The sequence below is a fragment of the Panicum virgatum genome, chromosome 8N (assembly GCF_016808335.1).
Source record: "Panicum virgatum strain AP13 chromosome 8N, P.virgatum_v5, whole genome shotgun sequence".
Classification (NCBI taxonomy): domain Eukaryota; kingdom Viridiplantae; phylum Streptophyta; class Magnoliopsida; order Poales; family Poaceae; genus Panicum; species Panicum virgatum.
The window spans coordinates 11583257-11598156 of NC_053152.1; the positions used below are offsets into that span (position 1 = coordinate 11583257).

General features: G+C 43.5%; 1 protein-coding gene and 2 pseudogenes across 1 annotated transcript; 1 reads left to right on the forward strand and 2 right to left on the reverse strand.

Moving 5' to 3' along the window:
• Nucleotides 1–301: 301 nt before the first annotated feature.
• LOC120686850 (21.9 kDa heat shock protein-like) lies at nt 302–926 on the forward strand. Its single transcript, XM_039969045.1, has one exon. It carries the CDS (start codon nt 302–304, stop codon nt 923–925), a length of 624 nt encoding a protein of 207 aa, XP_039824979.1. The 3' UTR covers nt 926.
• A 1813-nt stretch (nt 927–2739) lies between these two features.
• On the reverse strand, nt 2740–5556 carry LOC120684780 (annotated as a pseudogene).
• Nucleotides 5557–7965: 2409 nt separating this feature from the next.
• On the reverse strand, nt 7966–10150 carry LOC120684781 (annotated as a pseudogene).
• Between the last annotated feature and the right edge of the window lie 4750 nt (nt 10151–14900).

The following is a 14900-nucleotide window of genomic DNA, read 5'->3' on the forward strand; positions in this document are numbered from 1 at the left end:
GGTCGCCCTGCACGAGCCAAGAAGGCTGGCCCAACCCAGCCCAAGGATGCTTCCAGAGCCTCCATGAGCTCTCCGCTGCCACCGACATGCCCATCGTTAAACAACCAGAAACGCCTAGAAAACGTCGCGATCACCCCTCAATCGTCTCCCACGTCGCGCCTATAAATTGCTCGCCATCCGCCACTCCCTTGGCCCAGCATCTATCTATCCGCACGAGCACCAGCTAGAGATTTAAGCAAACAAACAATCCACCAAACGCACGAGCGATCAAGCACGCACTTGGATCAAGCTGATCATAGCAATGGCTGCTGCGTCAAGGAAGGCGTCGGATTCCGGAGCCGACGTCCTCGCGTCTGCGGCGGTGGTGGTGGCGCTGGCGCTGCGGGCGCAGGCCGCGCCCGCCGCGGCGCTGGTGCCGTACGGGCGCGGACTGGCGTTGGACCTGCTCGACGACCCGTTCCGGGTGCTCGAGCAGTCGCCGTTCTCGGCCGCCTCGGCGGCGCCGAGCCGGGTGGCGGGCGGCGCCGAGGCGGGGGTGGCGCTGGCGCGGTGCGACTGGAAGGAGACCCCCGACGCGCACGTCATCTCGGTGGACGTGCCCGGCGTGCGGCGGCAGGACGTGAGGGTCGAGGTGGAGGAGGGCAGCCGGGTGCTCCGCGTCTCCGGCGAGCGGCGGGCGGAGGAGAGGGAGGGCGAGCGGTGGCACCGCGCCGAGCGCGCCGCGGGGCGGTTCTGGCGCCGGTTCCGGATGCCCGCCGGCGCCGACGTCGACCGCGTCGCGGCCAGGCTGGAGGCCGTGCTCACCGTCACCGTGCCCGAGGTCGCCGGGCACCGCGGGCGGGAGCCGCGCGTCATCAGCATTGCCGGCGGCGACGAGGGCGGCGCGGAGGCGGCTGAGGTCAGGGCGTCCAAGGCCCAGATGTGATCGTGAATTCCTGACGAGGCGTACGTTTTGCTTCGCGACGGTCCCCACTGCTACCAGTGGTGTGTTCGCGTCTTGGCGTTGACCGTGGTGTGTGTTTGTTGTGTACACGTGTACGATCATCTTGTCCACCAACCGTTGGATCAAAGACCTAATGAATAGCCCGAGCATAAGACGATGATCTACTCCGTCTTAAAAATAAATCATCTTAGAAATTCTAAAATAAATTAATAAAAAATAAAATAATTGCATCTATCCTAACGGTTTGTCCTAAATGATTTTTCCATGCAAATGAACTTTCTAAATGGGTAAAAGGATACTACCTCCGTCCCCCCAAAATATAAGTATTTTTTAATTTTTGCTGATCATGATTGACTATTTATCGAATAAGACAAATGGTCAAACATGATCAGCAGAAGTCAATAAATATTTATATTTTGGGACGGAGCGAGTATGTTTTTTAGATAAATTTTGAAACTTAGAATAATTTATTTGTTTGAACGGAGGGAGTAAGTTTTATGATACTGATCAGTTTATTGGCATCCTCAATGTTCCACGCGAATGGGGAATCCAACGCTACTTAAAAATAAATTGTAAAATACCAATTTTTTCGAGAGGCGGTTCAAAAAGTAGGGTGGGTGCCTATCTCTGGAAATACTCCTTCCGTCCCAGAAATGAAATTCTCACACATCGAGGTTAGATTTTTAGGGATGTGAACGCATGTATCCGCGGTGTTTGGTTTCTACAGTGATTTTTAGGCACATGTTTTCTGAGAAGAAAATCTCGAATGCATGGAGTACTAAATGAAGTCTATTTGCAAAACTTTTTCAGAGATAGATGTAACTTTTCGAGACGAATCTAATGGTGATAATTAATTGATCATTTGCTACAGTGATGCTACAATAATCATCCTCTAATCACGCGGTCAAAGGTCTCATTAGATTTGTCTCGCGATTTACACAGGGTTCTGGAAGTGATTTTATAATTAGACTTTATTTTATACTCTAAATTAGTGGTTAAATGGCCAAAAAGTTTACACCCAAACCAACACACGGCCGACCAGACGGTAATCATTGCATCTGCTCAACATGGCCAATGCATCGGGATAATTCTTCGCAGCAAAGCCAACACAGTGGCCAATGCACATTAGGTAATGTGTGGCCAATGCACATTAGGTAATGTGGGGCAATAACTGCCACACAATATACGCATCCACATTTCAGAATTGGCATTTCAGAATTGGAAGTACTCCGTGCTTGAGGCTGACCGCTACCTCGGGCTGGCCCCACCTCGTCTGGTGCCGTTGCTTCACGACGGCTACCGGCACTGCAACTACTTAGATCGGCTTAACAGCACTGACCAACACAATGTCCAGTCAAAGAAACGATGCACCCGGTGCCTCCGGCACTGGTTCCGTCTTAGGTACATACTGAACTATATCTGATTTATTATTTTATTCATGTTTATTAGTGAGATTAACATGAACACAAGCACATATTTTGTCTTCCCAAAATCACTAATTTATGTCATGAAATTGATAATAATATTTGCAATTAAAATACACCAAAAACTACCAATATTTCTAACAATGAACTTCGAGAAAGTACCCTTCCCGGGAATAAAAATCTACAAGAAGTGGAGGGCATTGGCCTCATTGTTGCATGGTTCTACACAGCTCCATGGTTTCTTTTTTCCTCTTTGTGAAGAACTTTGAAAGTTGAATGCAAAATAAGGTCAAAATACTAAATCGTTATAACACTGAGCCCTATTTGGCCCAACCTCATTAGTGTTGGATGGGCCATAACTTTTGTGGTTAGCTAGAGGAAATGATGAGTGGGATATGCATTCTCTTTTCCATTGTAGTCACAATATAGCTTTTCACCACAATATATATCACGTCAGGCCAGCAACAATACATGGCTCTCCCCATCAATGTCGTAATGCAGAAATTTGACATTTTGCTTCTTCTTTCCATCCCTTCATCAATTTAAGAGTTTCAAACTTTAGAAACAATACAGTACATCATTTATTTAAGGTGAGAACACTAGTATACCAGCAAAAACTCCACTACTTATGGTGTGTGGTTATTGATACCGCTCATAAAGTGAAATGTTTCCACATTTGTCAGGGCAAATGACCGGCCCTTGGGAAGGATCAGCTTTCCAAAGGAGTGTCATAAGACAATCACAATCGTCATTTTCTCTGCTCTCCAAATAATAAACATCTCTAGCAAATTCAACTATGAAGGTCATATCCTTAATATTTACATCAGCCTGCAAAGTGAAACAGCAAATAGCTATGTATAAGTTATATTTCCATGCAGTCAAATCTAGATAAAAATGAGTGTGTACTCCATAGAGTCCACTCTCAACAATTTTGTGTGCATGCCACTGAAATTTGTGTGTCCGCGTGCCCGCGCGTGTAACACTGGAATGTCCAGGGAAGTAGCACACACAAATTCCAGCAGCATGCGCACATATAGCAACTTTCACACACAAAATCGTGAACTCTAAATTGTGTACGGACAAGTTCAATTTTCAAAAAGTAAATAAGGCCTAGAGTGTTGGAATTTATGGACTTGGCCCATTTAATTTTATTAGCAATAAAAGAATTAAAAGCCCACTAATAAATGCTAGGGAATCAAATGCTTAATCATATATGGGATTTGAGGAGGATCCCAACCGACTAAAATGGTGGACCTTGTGTATATCCCTGTATGGACATTTAATTTCATTGGCTTGCTTGCCTCGCCGGGCCGTGCTGGGCCAAGGACGAGGGCGTGGCATGGCCGGGCGGTGCAGTGCGACGTGCTGAGATGAGAAAAGCTTTTGATATTGAATGCAATTATTCTGAGACATTAAATGTTGACATTTATAGGTGAGTGATGACCAAAAATTAACCATTAACCTTGGCTGTTAATTGTGATTCATGGCACCAATAACTGATTCTCCTCAAATCCCCCCATTAGAGTGTGCATAGGAGACCTCTCCTTTCTCCCTCAGTTGCTCTCTGCATTCCCATCCCTTGCTCTGCGCACACAGTACTGGTGAGGGCAGGCCTCTGGAACCTCTGCACGCTGAAGATCCTGCTTGAGAGTGCGGGCAATCAGGTTTTTGGGGAGCATCTTCACGTGACTGCTCGCTTGCTTCTCGAATGACTACGTCCTCTACATCCCGGTGGCCATATCTGTGTTCCCCAAGTGAACATTAAGATCGTCTCGACTACTTCCCGATGGCCGTCTGCACTGCAACGACTTAGATCGGATACATCGAACAGCACTGACTAACACAATGTCCAATCATGCGAACGACGCACCCGGTACCTCCGGCACTGGTTCCGTCTTGGGGTACATACTGAACCATATCTGGTTTATTATTTTGTTCATGTTTATTAGTGAGATTAACATGAACACAAGCACATATTTTGTCTTCCCAAAATTACTAATTTATGTCATGAAATTGATAATAATATTTGAAATTAAAATACACCAAAACTGCCAATATTTTTAACAATGACTTCGAGAATGTACCCTTCCCGGGAATAAAAAACGACAAGAAATGGAGGGCATTAGCCTCAGTGTTGCATGGTTCTACACAGCTCCATGGTTTCTTTATCGTCTTTGTGAAGAACCTAGAAAGTTGAATGCAAAATACGATCAAAACACTAAATTGTTATAACACTGAGCCCTATTTTGCCCAACCTCAATAGTGTTGGATGGGTCATAACTTTTGTAGTTAGCTAGAGGAAATGATGAGTGGGATATGCATTCTCTTTTCCATTGTAGTCACAATAGAGCTTTTCACCACAAGCTATATCACGACAGGCCACCAACAATACATGGCTCTCCCCATCAATGTCGTTACGCACAAATTTGACATTTTGCATCTACTTTCCATCCCTTCATCGATTTAAGAGTTTCAAACTTTAGAAACATTACAGTACAACATCCTTTATTTAAGGTTAGAACAGTAGGATACCAACAAAAACTCCACTACTTACGGTGTGTGGTTATTGATGCCGCTCATAAAGCGAGAAATGTTTCCACGTTTGTCAGGGCAAGGATCATCTGTCCAAAGGAGTGTCATAAGACAGTCACAATCGTCGTTTTCTCTGTTCTCCAAATAATCAACATCTCCAGCAAATTCAGCTATGAAGGTCATATCCTTAATATTTGCATCAGCCAGCACTGTGAAACTGCAAATAGCTATATATAAGTGTTATTTCCAAGTAGTCAAATCTAGATAAATACGTGTGTGCACTCCATAGAGTCCACTCAACAATTTTGTGTGCATGCCACCAAGATTTGTGTGTCCGCGCGGTGCCACCGCACGTGTAACACTAGAATGTCCAGGGAAGTAGCACAGACACACAAATTCCAGCAGCATGCATGCGCACAAATAGCAACTCTCAGGCACAAAACTATGAACTCTAAATTGTGTACGGACAAGTTCAATTTTCAAAACGTAAATAAGTAAGTGCCATGAGTGTTGGAATTTATGGGCTTGGCCCATTTAATTTCATAAGCAATAAAAGAATTAAAAGCCCACTAGAAAATGTTAGGGAATCAAATGCTTAATCACATATGATGATTTGAGGACGATCTCAACCGACTTAAATGGTGAACTTGTGTACATCCCTGTATGTACATTTAATTTCATTAACTCGTTCGCCTCGCCGAGCCGGGCTGGGCCAAGGCCGAGGGCGTGGCACGGCCAGGCGGCGCGACACGCTGAGATGAGAAAACTTATTGATGTTGAATGCAATTATTCTGAGACATTGAACGTTGACAGTTATAGGTGAGTGATGGTCGAAAATTAACCATTAACCATGACTGTTAATTGTGATTCATGGCACCAATAACTGACGCTCATCAAAGCCTCCTATTAGAGTGTGCTTAGGAGACCTCTCCCTTCTCCCTCAGTTGCTCTCTGCATTCCCATCGCTAGCACTGCGCATATAGTACTGGCGAGGGCAGGCCTCCGGAACCTCTGCACGCTGAAGATTTGATAAGGACACACCTATGATGCCCGAAATCTGTTCCAATCTTTCACGGCACTGGTTAAACTTATTTGAATCTTTTGTGTCGGATACGAGAGTAGCGACAAGTCAAGTAATAAAATATAAATATGTGCCTCTTAATCCAAATATTTTGCAACACGTTAGATGTGTGCGAGCACAGGAACAATCAAACAAAATGTAGATGCCAATCGAAATACCAATATCATGTATCACCACCGAACACACATTAACTGAGATTAATTATCAGCCAATTCCACACAGCAGCAACGTTAACGTAGTCAATGAAACTCACGTGTTCAATAACAGAAGCAATCCCACGTCAAATAGACTAATTGATGCAATGACGACAAGACTCTGACTGATAGATTAGTAGCAGGAACAAGCAGCAATAATATTGATAGATCAGGCTGGCTTACATAGTTGCATGCAATCCAAACCCTAGATAGGTCTTCCACCCGTAGCTACGACGGAAATCCGAGGCACACCCAAACCAACAGATGATCTGATCAAGCCTCTTCCCAAAACCCTAGCAGGGTCGGCTTCAATTTTGGATAGAAGATGGGTTCGCCATCTTCTCTGGAGCAGCGCTCAACAGGAAACAAAAAACACACGATATCCAAAACTAACCCTGTTAGAGCATCTCCAGAAGCTCTTATATCCATGAATAGCTAAAATCATGATATATCTATTATGTAAAACGAAATAGCTAGCGAAAAAGGAATAAAATCCAACAGCTTCTCCAAAATCCAAAAAGGGATGGCTAGCGCTCAGCGCTAGACAAAGATGCTCAGTGGCACCCTCGGGATAGAAAACGAGGATAGAAGATGAGGTAGATAGAGTTTCTGTTGGATAGGAGTTTTTTTGTCTTTCTTTTCTTTTTTTAGCTAACTCACCCAAGATACAAGAGCTCTTGGAGATGCTCTTACAGGGCTGACATGGCCCTTTATTTGTGCACGCAGGCACATACTCAAATTAGACCCGGACTACACCAAAAAGATTGACTCCAACTAAACACACCTGCCATCTATAACAAAATATCAATCCTGGCCCTAGAATTCTCGTCCATGCATATATGCCAATATAATAAAATAATCTGTCCAGGACGTAAATGAAACCAATACCACGTTACCACATCCATGAATAATATAATAATCTGGCAAGGATGCAAAGCACTCTATCAGCCAATTTCCACATGCATGGAACCAATTTGTATATAATTTCTTGGCTTCTTTTTCTCCTCTTTCATGCACAATATTGCACCTCTAAAAGTTATCTTTGACGATAGGCCGGAAGCAGTAAATTTCCCATCTGCATTATCGAAAAGAAAGCACTTCTTGTCATGGTCATAATCTGTCACGATTTGAGGAGCCATGGGCTCATCAAGACCCTTCTCGGGATTGCGGGGAATCAGGTTTTCGGGGAGCAACTTCACGTGACTGCTCGCTTGCTTCTCGAATGACTACGTCCTCTACATCCCGGTGGCCGTACCTGTGTTCCCCAAGTGAACATCAAGATCGTCTCGACTACTTCCCGACGGCCATCTGCACTGCAACAACTTAGATCGGCTACATCAAACAGCACTGACCAACACAATGTCCAGTCATGGGAACGAAGCACCCGGTGCCCCTGGCACTGGTTCCGTCTTGGGGTACATACTGAACCATATCTGGTTTATTATTTTGTTCATGATTATTAGTGAGACTAGCAATAACACAAGCACATATATATTTTGTCTTTGCAAAATCAATAATTTATGTCATGAAATTGATAATAATATTTGGAATTAAAATATACCAAAAACTGACAATATTTCTAACAATGAGTTTGAGAAAGTACCCTTCACGGGAATCAAAAACCACAAGAAGTGGAGGGCATTGGCCTCTTTGTTGCATGGTTCTACACAGCTCCATGGTTTCTTTTATCCTCTTTGTGAAGAACTTTGAAAGTTGAATGCAAAATAAGATCAAAACACTAAATTGTTATAACACTGAGCCCTATTTTGCCCAACTTCATTAGTGTTGGATGGGTCATAACTTTTGTGGTTAGCTAGAGGAAATGATGAGTGGGATATGCATTATCTTTCCCATTGTAGTCACAATATAGCTTTTCACCACAATATATATCACGGCAGGCCAGCAACAATACATGGCTCTCCCCATCAATGTCGTAACGCACAAATTTGACATTTTGCTTCTTCTTTCCATCCATTCGTCAATTTAAGAGTTTCAAACTTTAGAAACAATACAGTACAACATTCTTTATTTAAGGTGAGAACACTAGTATACCAACAAAAACTCCACTACTTACGGTGTGTAGTTATTAATGCTGCTCATAAAGTGAAATGTTTCCACGTTTGTCAGGGCAAATGACAGGCCATTGGGAAGGATCAACTTTCCAAAGGAGTGTCATAAGACAGTCACAATCGTTGTTTTCTCTGTTCTCCAAATAATCAATATCTCCAGCAAATTCAGCTATGAAGGTCATATCGTTAATATTTGCATCAGCCAGCACTGTGAAACTGCAAATAGCTATGTATAAGTGTTATTTCGACGTAGTCAAATCTAGATAAAAACGTGTGTGTACTCTATAGAGTCCACTCTCAACAATTTTGTGTGCATGCCACCAAAATTAGTGTGTCCGCGCCACCGCGCGTGTAACACTAGAATGTCCAGGGAAGTAGCACACACACAAATTCCAGCAGCATGCGCACAAATAGCAACTTTCAGGCACAAAACCATGAAATCTAAACTGCGTACGTACATGTTCAATTTTCAAAAAGTAAATAAGTAAGTGCGATAAGTGTTGGAATTTATGGGCTTGGCCCATTTAATGTTATTAGCAATAAAAGAATTAAAAGCCCACTAATAAATTCTAGGGAATCAAATGCTTAATCACATATGGTGATTTGAGGACGATCTCAACCGACTTAAATGGTGAACCTTGTGTACATCCTCGTATGGACATTTAATTTCATTAGCTCGCTCGCCTCGCCGAGCCGGGCTGGGCCAAGGACGAGGGCATGGCACGACCAGGCAGTGTGGTGCGATGTGCTAAGATGAGAAAATGTTTTGATGTTGAATGCAATTATTCTGAGACATTAAACGTTGACAGTTATAGGTGAGTGATGACCGAAAATTAACCTTTAACCTTGGCTGTTAATTGTGATTCCTGGCACCAATAACTGACGCTCATCAAAGCCCCCCATCAGAGGGTGGATAGGAGACCTCTCCTTTCTCCCTCAGTTGCTCTCTGCATTCCCATCCCTAGCTCTGCGCACACAGTACTGGTGAGGGCAGGCCTCTGGAACCTCTGCACGCTGAAGATCCTGCTTGAGAGTGCGGGTAATCAGGTTTTTGGGGAGCATCTTCACGTGACTGCTCGCTTGCTTCTCGAATGACTACGTCCTCTACATCCCGGTGGCCATACCTGTGTTCCCCAAGTGAACATCAATATCATCTCGACTACTTCCCGACGGCCATTGCACTGCAACGACTTAGATCGGATACATCGAACAGCACGGACTAACACAATGTCCAATCATGCGAAAGACGCACCCGGTGACTCCGGCACTGGTTCCGTCTTGGGGTACATACTGAACCATATCTGGTTTATTATTTTGTTCATGTTTATTAGTGAGATTAACATGAACACAAGCACATATTTTGTCTTCCCAAAATCACTAATTTATGTCATAAAATTGATAATAATATTTGTAATTAAAATACACCAAAAACTGCCAATATTTCTAACAATGACTTCGAGAAAGTACCCTTCACGGGAATAAAAAACCACAAGAAGTGGAGGTCATTGGCCTCATTGTTGCATGGTTCTACACAGCTCCATGGTTTCTTTATCGTCTTTGTGAATAACCTATTTTGCCCAACCCCATTAGTGTTGGATGGGTCATAAGTTTTGTAGTTAGCTAGAGGAAATAATGAGTGGGATATGCATTCTCTTTTCGATAGTAGTCACAATAGAGCTTTTCACCACAAGCTATATCACGGCAGGCCACCAACAATACATGGCTCTCCCCATCAATGTCGTTACTCACAAATTTGACATTTTGCTTCTCCTTTCCATCCCTTCATCGATTTAAGAGTTTCAAACTTTAGAACCATTACAGTACAACATCCTTTATTTAAGGTGAGAACACTAGGATAACAACAAAAACTCCACTACTTACGGTGTCTGGTTATTGATGCCGCTCATAAAGTGAGAAATGTTTCCATGTTTGTCAAGGCAAATGACCAGCCTTTGGGAAGGATCAGGTTTCCAAAGGAGTGTCATAAGACAGTCACAATTCAACTATGAAGGTCATATCCTTAATATTTGCATCAGCCTGCATAGTGAAACTGCAAATAGCTATGTATAAGTGTTATTTCCATGTAGTCAAATCTAGATAAAAATGTGTGTGTACTCCATAGAGTCCACTCTCAACAATTTTGTGTGCATGCGACTGAAATTTATGTGTCCGCGCGCCCGCGTGTGTAACGCTGCAATGTCCAGGGGAGTAACGCACCCACAAATTCCAGCAGCATGCGCACAAATAGCAACTTTCAGGCACAAAACCATGAACTCTAAATTGTGTACGGACAAGTTCAATTTTCAAATAGTAAATAGGTAATTGCGATTAGTGTCGGAATTTATGGGTTTGGCCCATTTAATGTTATTAGCAATAAAAGAATTAAAGCCCACTAATAAATGCTAGAGAATCAAATGCTTTGTCACATATGGAGATTTGAGGAGAATCTCAATCGACATAAATGCTGGACCTTGTGTACATCCCCGTATGGACATTTAATTTCATTAGCTCGCTCGCCTCGCCAGGCCGGGCTGGGCCAAGGCCGAGGGCGTGGCCCGGCCGGGTGGTGCGGTTGTTGACGGCAATAAATTCACATTCTAGCCGTCAGCTTCTTGGAAATAAAATGAGCTTTACAATATGTTCCATTTATATTTTGTTTATTTCTAACGAGTACCACCAGTTTTGGATGAGTTTTGATTTCAGGAGCAGGTATACAAAAAATGGGCAACTTTGGGCAAAAACACAGGCCGGCCGGCCTGGCACCCCTGAAGGCAAGGTCCCGGCTTCGATCCAGTGGCAATATGACACAATCATAATGCCCTGAGTCGAGGATTGGATCTCGGTTTGATCAGATGGATCGAAAGGCTTGCATAAAGAACAAAGGACCCACAACTCAGTACCAACTTGGGTCCAGGACAGCGATCCACCATCGTGGCAAGATCACAAGTGTGCAGAGGGAACGTCGGCGCAACGGAGGGCCGAGATGGGCCAGAGGGAGGCCGGCCGGCCTCCCCTAGGTAGGCCGGCCAACAATTGCTAGCGTTCGGGCCACGCAACGAACACCGACCTCAGGAAGCAATCAGGGATGTCGATGCAAAGGCGGTGGCCAGATGGCCGCACCCCCAGGCCGGCCGGCCTAGGGGAGGCCGGCCGGCCCCACATTGCAGTCTCTTGTGCCCCGGCTTCGCATGGAAGACAAGCACACCGACCTTACCTGCTTACAACTGACGCTACGGTATTTAACTGCCTAGAACCGACCCTAGAAGGCTATAAAGAAAAGCACCATCCATCACTTGAATACACACCATTGGATCTCTTCTCTCTTCATTTGTTCTTTCTAGAGTAGGTTAGTAGCTTGGGAGTTAGAGTCGAGTCGAGCTTGCTCGGGATTCCGGAGTCGTCGGAAGTCTAGTATAGCTCCTGTATCTTTCTTTTGACATTATCAGTATAAGTTATCTTCTCTACTTTTCTGAGTTAGCTTTACTTTCCACTGTCTTTTATCTTCTCGAGTCTGAGTGTCTAGCTCGAGCGTGGAAGTTTTCCTTTAGCTCGGTCATCGCCTGGCCATTTATCTTACTTTTCTATCTGGCTTACCCCCGTCTAGTTAGTCAGTTGATGAAGCTAGTACAGTTGTCATTTGATTTACAATACTCTTTACCATAATGCTTCCCTGAGAAAAAATACGATACCCAGGAATACTCCAAGGTGAAGTGCTACAGCAGTGATTCTGTGCGCTTGCGGAATATCTATTCTATCGGTTATAAGAAACGCCAACAGCGGTGCGACGTGCAAAGATGAGAAAACATTTTGATATTGAATGCAATTATTCTGAGACATTAAACATTGACAGTTATAGGTGAGTAATGACCGAAAATTAACCATTAACCTTAGCTGTTAATTGTGATTCATGGCACCAATAACTGACGCTCATCAACCCCCCATTCAAGTCTGCTTAGGAGACCTCTCCCATCTCCTTCAGTTGCTCTCTCCATTCCCATCGCTAGCACTACACACAAGATTCTGCTCGGGATTGCGGGCAATCAGGTTTTTGGGGAGCATCTTCACGTGACTGCTCGCTTGCTTCTCGAATGACTATGTCCTCTACATCCCAGTGGTCGTACCTGTGTTCCCCAAGTGAAAATCAAGATCGTCTCGACAACTTCCCCACGGCCATCTGCACTGCAACGACTTAGAATGGCTACATCGAACAACACCGACCAACACAATGTCCGGTCAAGGGAACGACGCAACTGGTGCCTCCGGCACTGGATCCGTCTTGGGGTACATACTGAACCATATCTGATTTATTATTTTGCTCAAGTTTATTAGTGAGATCAACATGAACACAATCACATATTTTGTCTTCGCAAAATCACTAATTTATGTCATGAAATTGATAATAATATTTGGAATTAAAATTCACCAAAACTACTAATATTTATAACAATGACTTCGAGAAAGCACCCTTCACGGGAAGCAAAAACCACAAGAAGTGGAGGGCATTGGCCTCATTGTTGCATGGTTCTACACAGCTCCATGGTTTCTTTATCCTCTTTGTGAAGAACCTTGAAAGTTGAATGCAAAATAAGATCAAAACACTAAATCGTTTATAACACTGAGCACTATTTTGCCCAACCTCATTAGTGTTGGATGGGTCATAACTTTTGTAGTTAGCTAGAGAAAATGATGAGTGGGATATGCATTCTCTTTTTCATTGTAGTCACAATATAGCTTTTCACCACAAGCTATATCACGGCAGGCCACCAACAATACATGGCTGTCCCCATCAATGTTGTTACCCACAAATTTGACATTTTGCTTCTTCTTTCCATCCCCTCATCAATTAAGAGTTTCAAAATTTACAAACAATACAGTACAACATCCTTTATTTAAGGTTAGAACAATAGGATACCAACAAAAAACTCCACTACTTACGGTGTGTAGTTATTGATGCCGGTCATAAAGCAAGAAATATTTCCACATTTATCAGGGCAAATGACCAGCCATTGGGAAGGATCAGCTGTCCAAAGGAGTGTCATAACGCAGTCACAATCGTCATTTTCTCTGTTCTCCAAATAATCAACATCTCCACAAAATTCAACTACGAAGGTCATATCCTTAATATTTGCATCAGCCTGCATAGTGAAACTGCAAATAGCTATTTATAAGTGTTATTTCCATGTAGTCAAATCTACATAAAAAATGTGTGTGTACTCCGTATTCCACTCTCAAAAATTTTGTGTGCATGCCACTAAAATTTTGTGTCCGTGCCTCCGCGTGTGTAACACTACAATGTCCAGGGAAGTAGCACACACACAAATTCCAGCAGCATGCGCACAAATAGCAACTTCGAGGCACAAAACCATGAAGTCTAAATTGTGTACGGACAAGATCAATTTTCAAAAAGTAAATAAATAAGTGCCATGAGTGTTGGAATTTATGGGCTTGGCCCATTTAATTTCATTAGCAATAAAAGAATTAAAAGCCCACTAATAAATGCAAGGGAATCAAATGCTTAATCACATATGGCGATTTGAGGAGGATCTCAACAAAATTAAATGGTGATTCTTGTGTACATCCCCTTATGGACATTTAATTTCATTAGCTCGCTCGCCTCGCCTCGCCGAGCCGGGCTGGGCCAAGGCCGAGGGCGTGGGTCGGCTGGGCGGTACAGTGCGACGTGCTGAGATGAGAAAACATTTTGATGTTGAATGCAATTATTCTGAGACATTAAACGTTGATAGTTATAGGTGAGTTATGACAAAAAATTAACCATTAACCTTGGCTGTTAATTGTGATTCATGGAACCAATGACTGACGCTCATCAAAGCCCCCATTAGAGTGTGCTTAGGAGACCTCTCCCTTCTCCCTTAGTTGCTCTCTGCATTCCCATCGCTAGCACTGCGCATACAGTACTGGCGATGGCAGGCCTCCGGATCCTTCTCGGGATTGTGGGCAGTCAGGTTTTCGGGGAGCATCTTCATGTGGCTACTCGCTTGCTTCTCGAATGACTATGTCCTCTACATCCCGGTGGCCGTACCTGTGTTCCCCAAGTGAACATCAAAATCATCTCGACTACTTCCTAACAGCCATCTGCACTGCAACGACTTAGATCGGATACATCGAACACCACTGACCAACACAATGTCCAGCCATGGGAATGACACACCCGATGCCCCCGGCACTGGTTCCATCTTGGGGTACATACTGAATTATATCTGGTTTATTATTTTGTTCATGTTTATTAGTGAGATTAGCATTAACACAAGCATATATTTTGTCTTTGCAAAATCACTAATTTATGTCATGAAATTGATAACAATATTTGGAATTAAAATATACCAAAAACGGCCAATATTTCTAACAATGAGTTTGAGAAAGTACCCTTCACGGGAATCAAAAACCACAAGAAGTGGAGGGCATTGGCCTCTTTATTGCATGGTTCTACATAGCTCCATGGTTTGTTGATCCTCTTTGTGAAGAACCTTGAAAGTTGAATGCAAAATAAGATCAAAACACTGAATCGTTATAACACTGAGCCCTATTTTGCCCAACCTCATTAGTGTTGGATGGGTCATAACTTTTGTGGTTAGCTAGAGGAAATGAAGAGTGGGATATCACGGCAGGCCACCAACTTTTATGGTTAGCTGGAGGAAA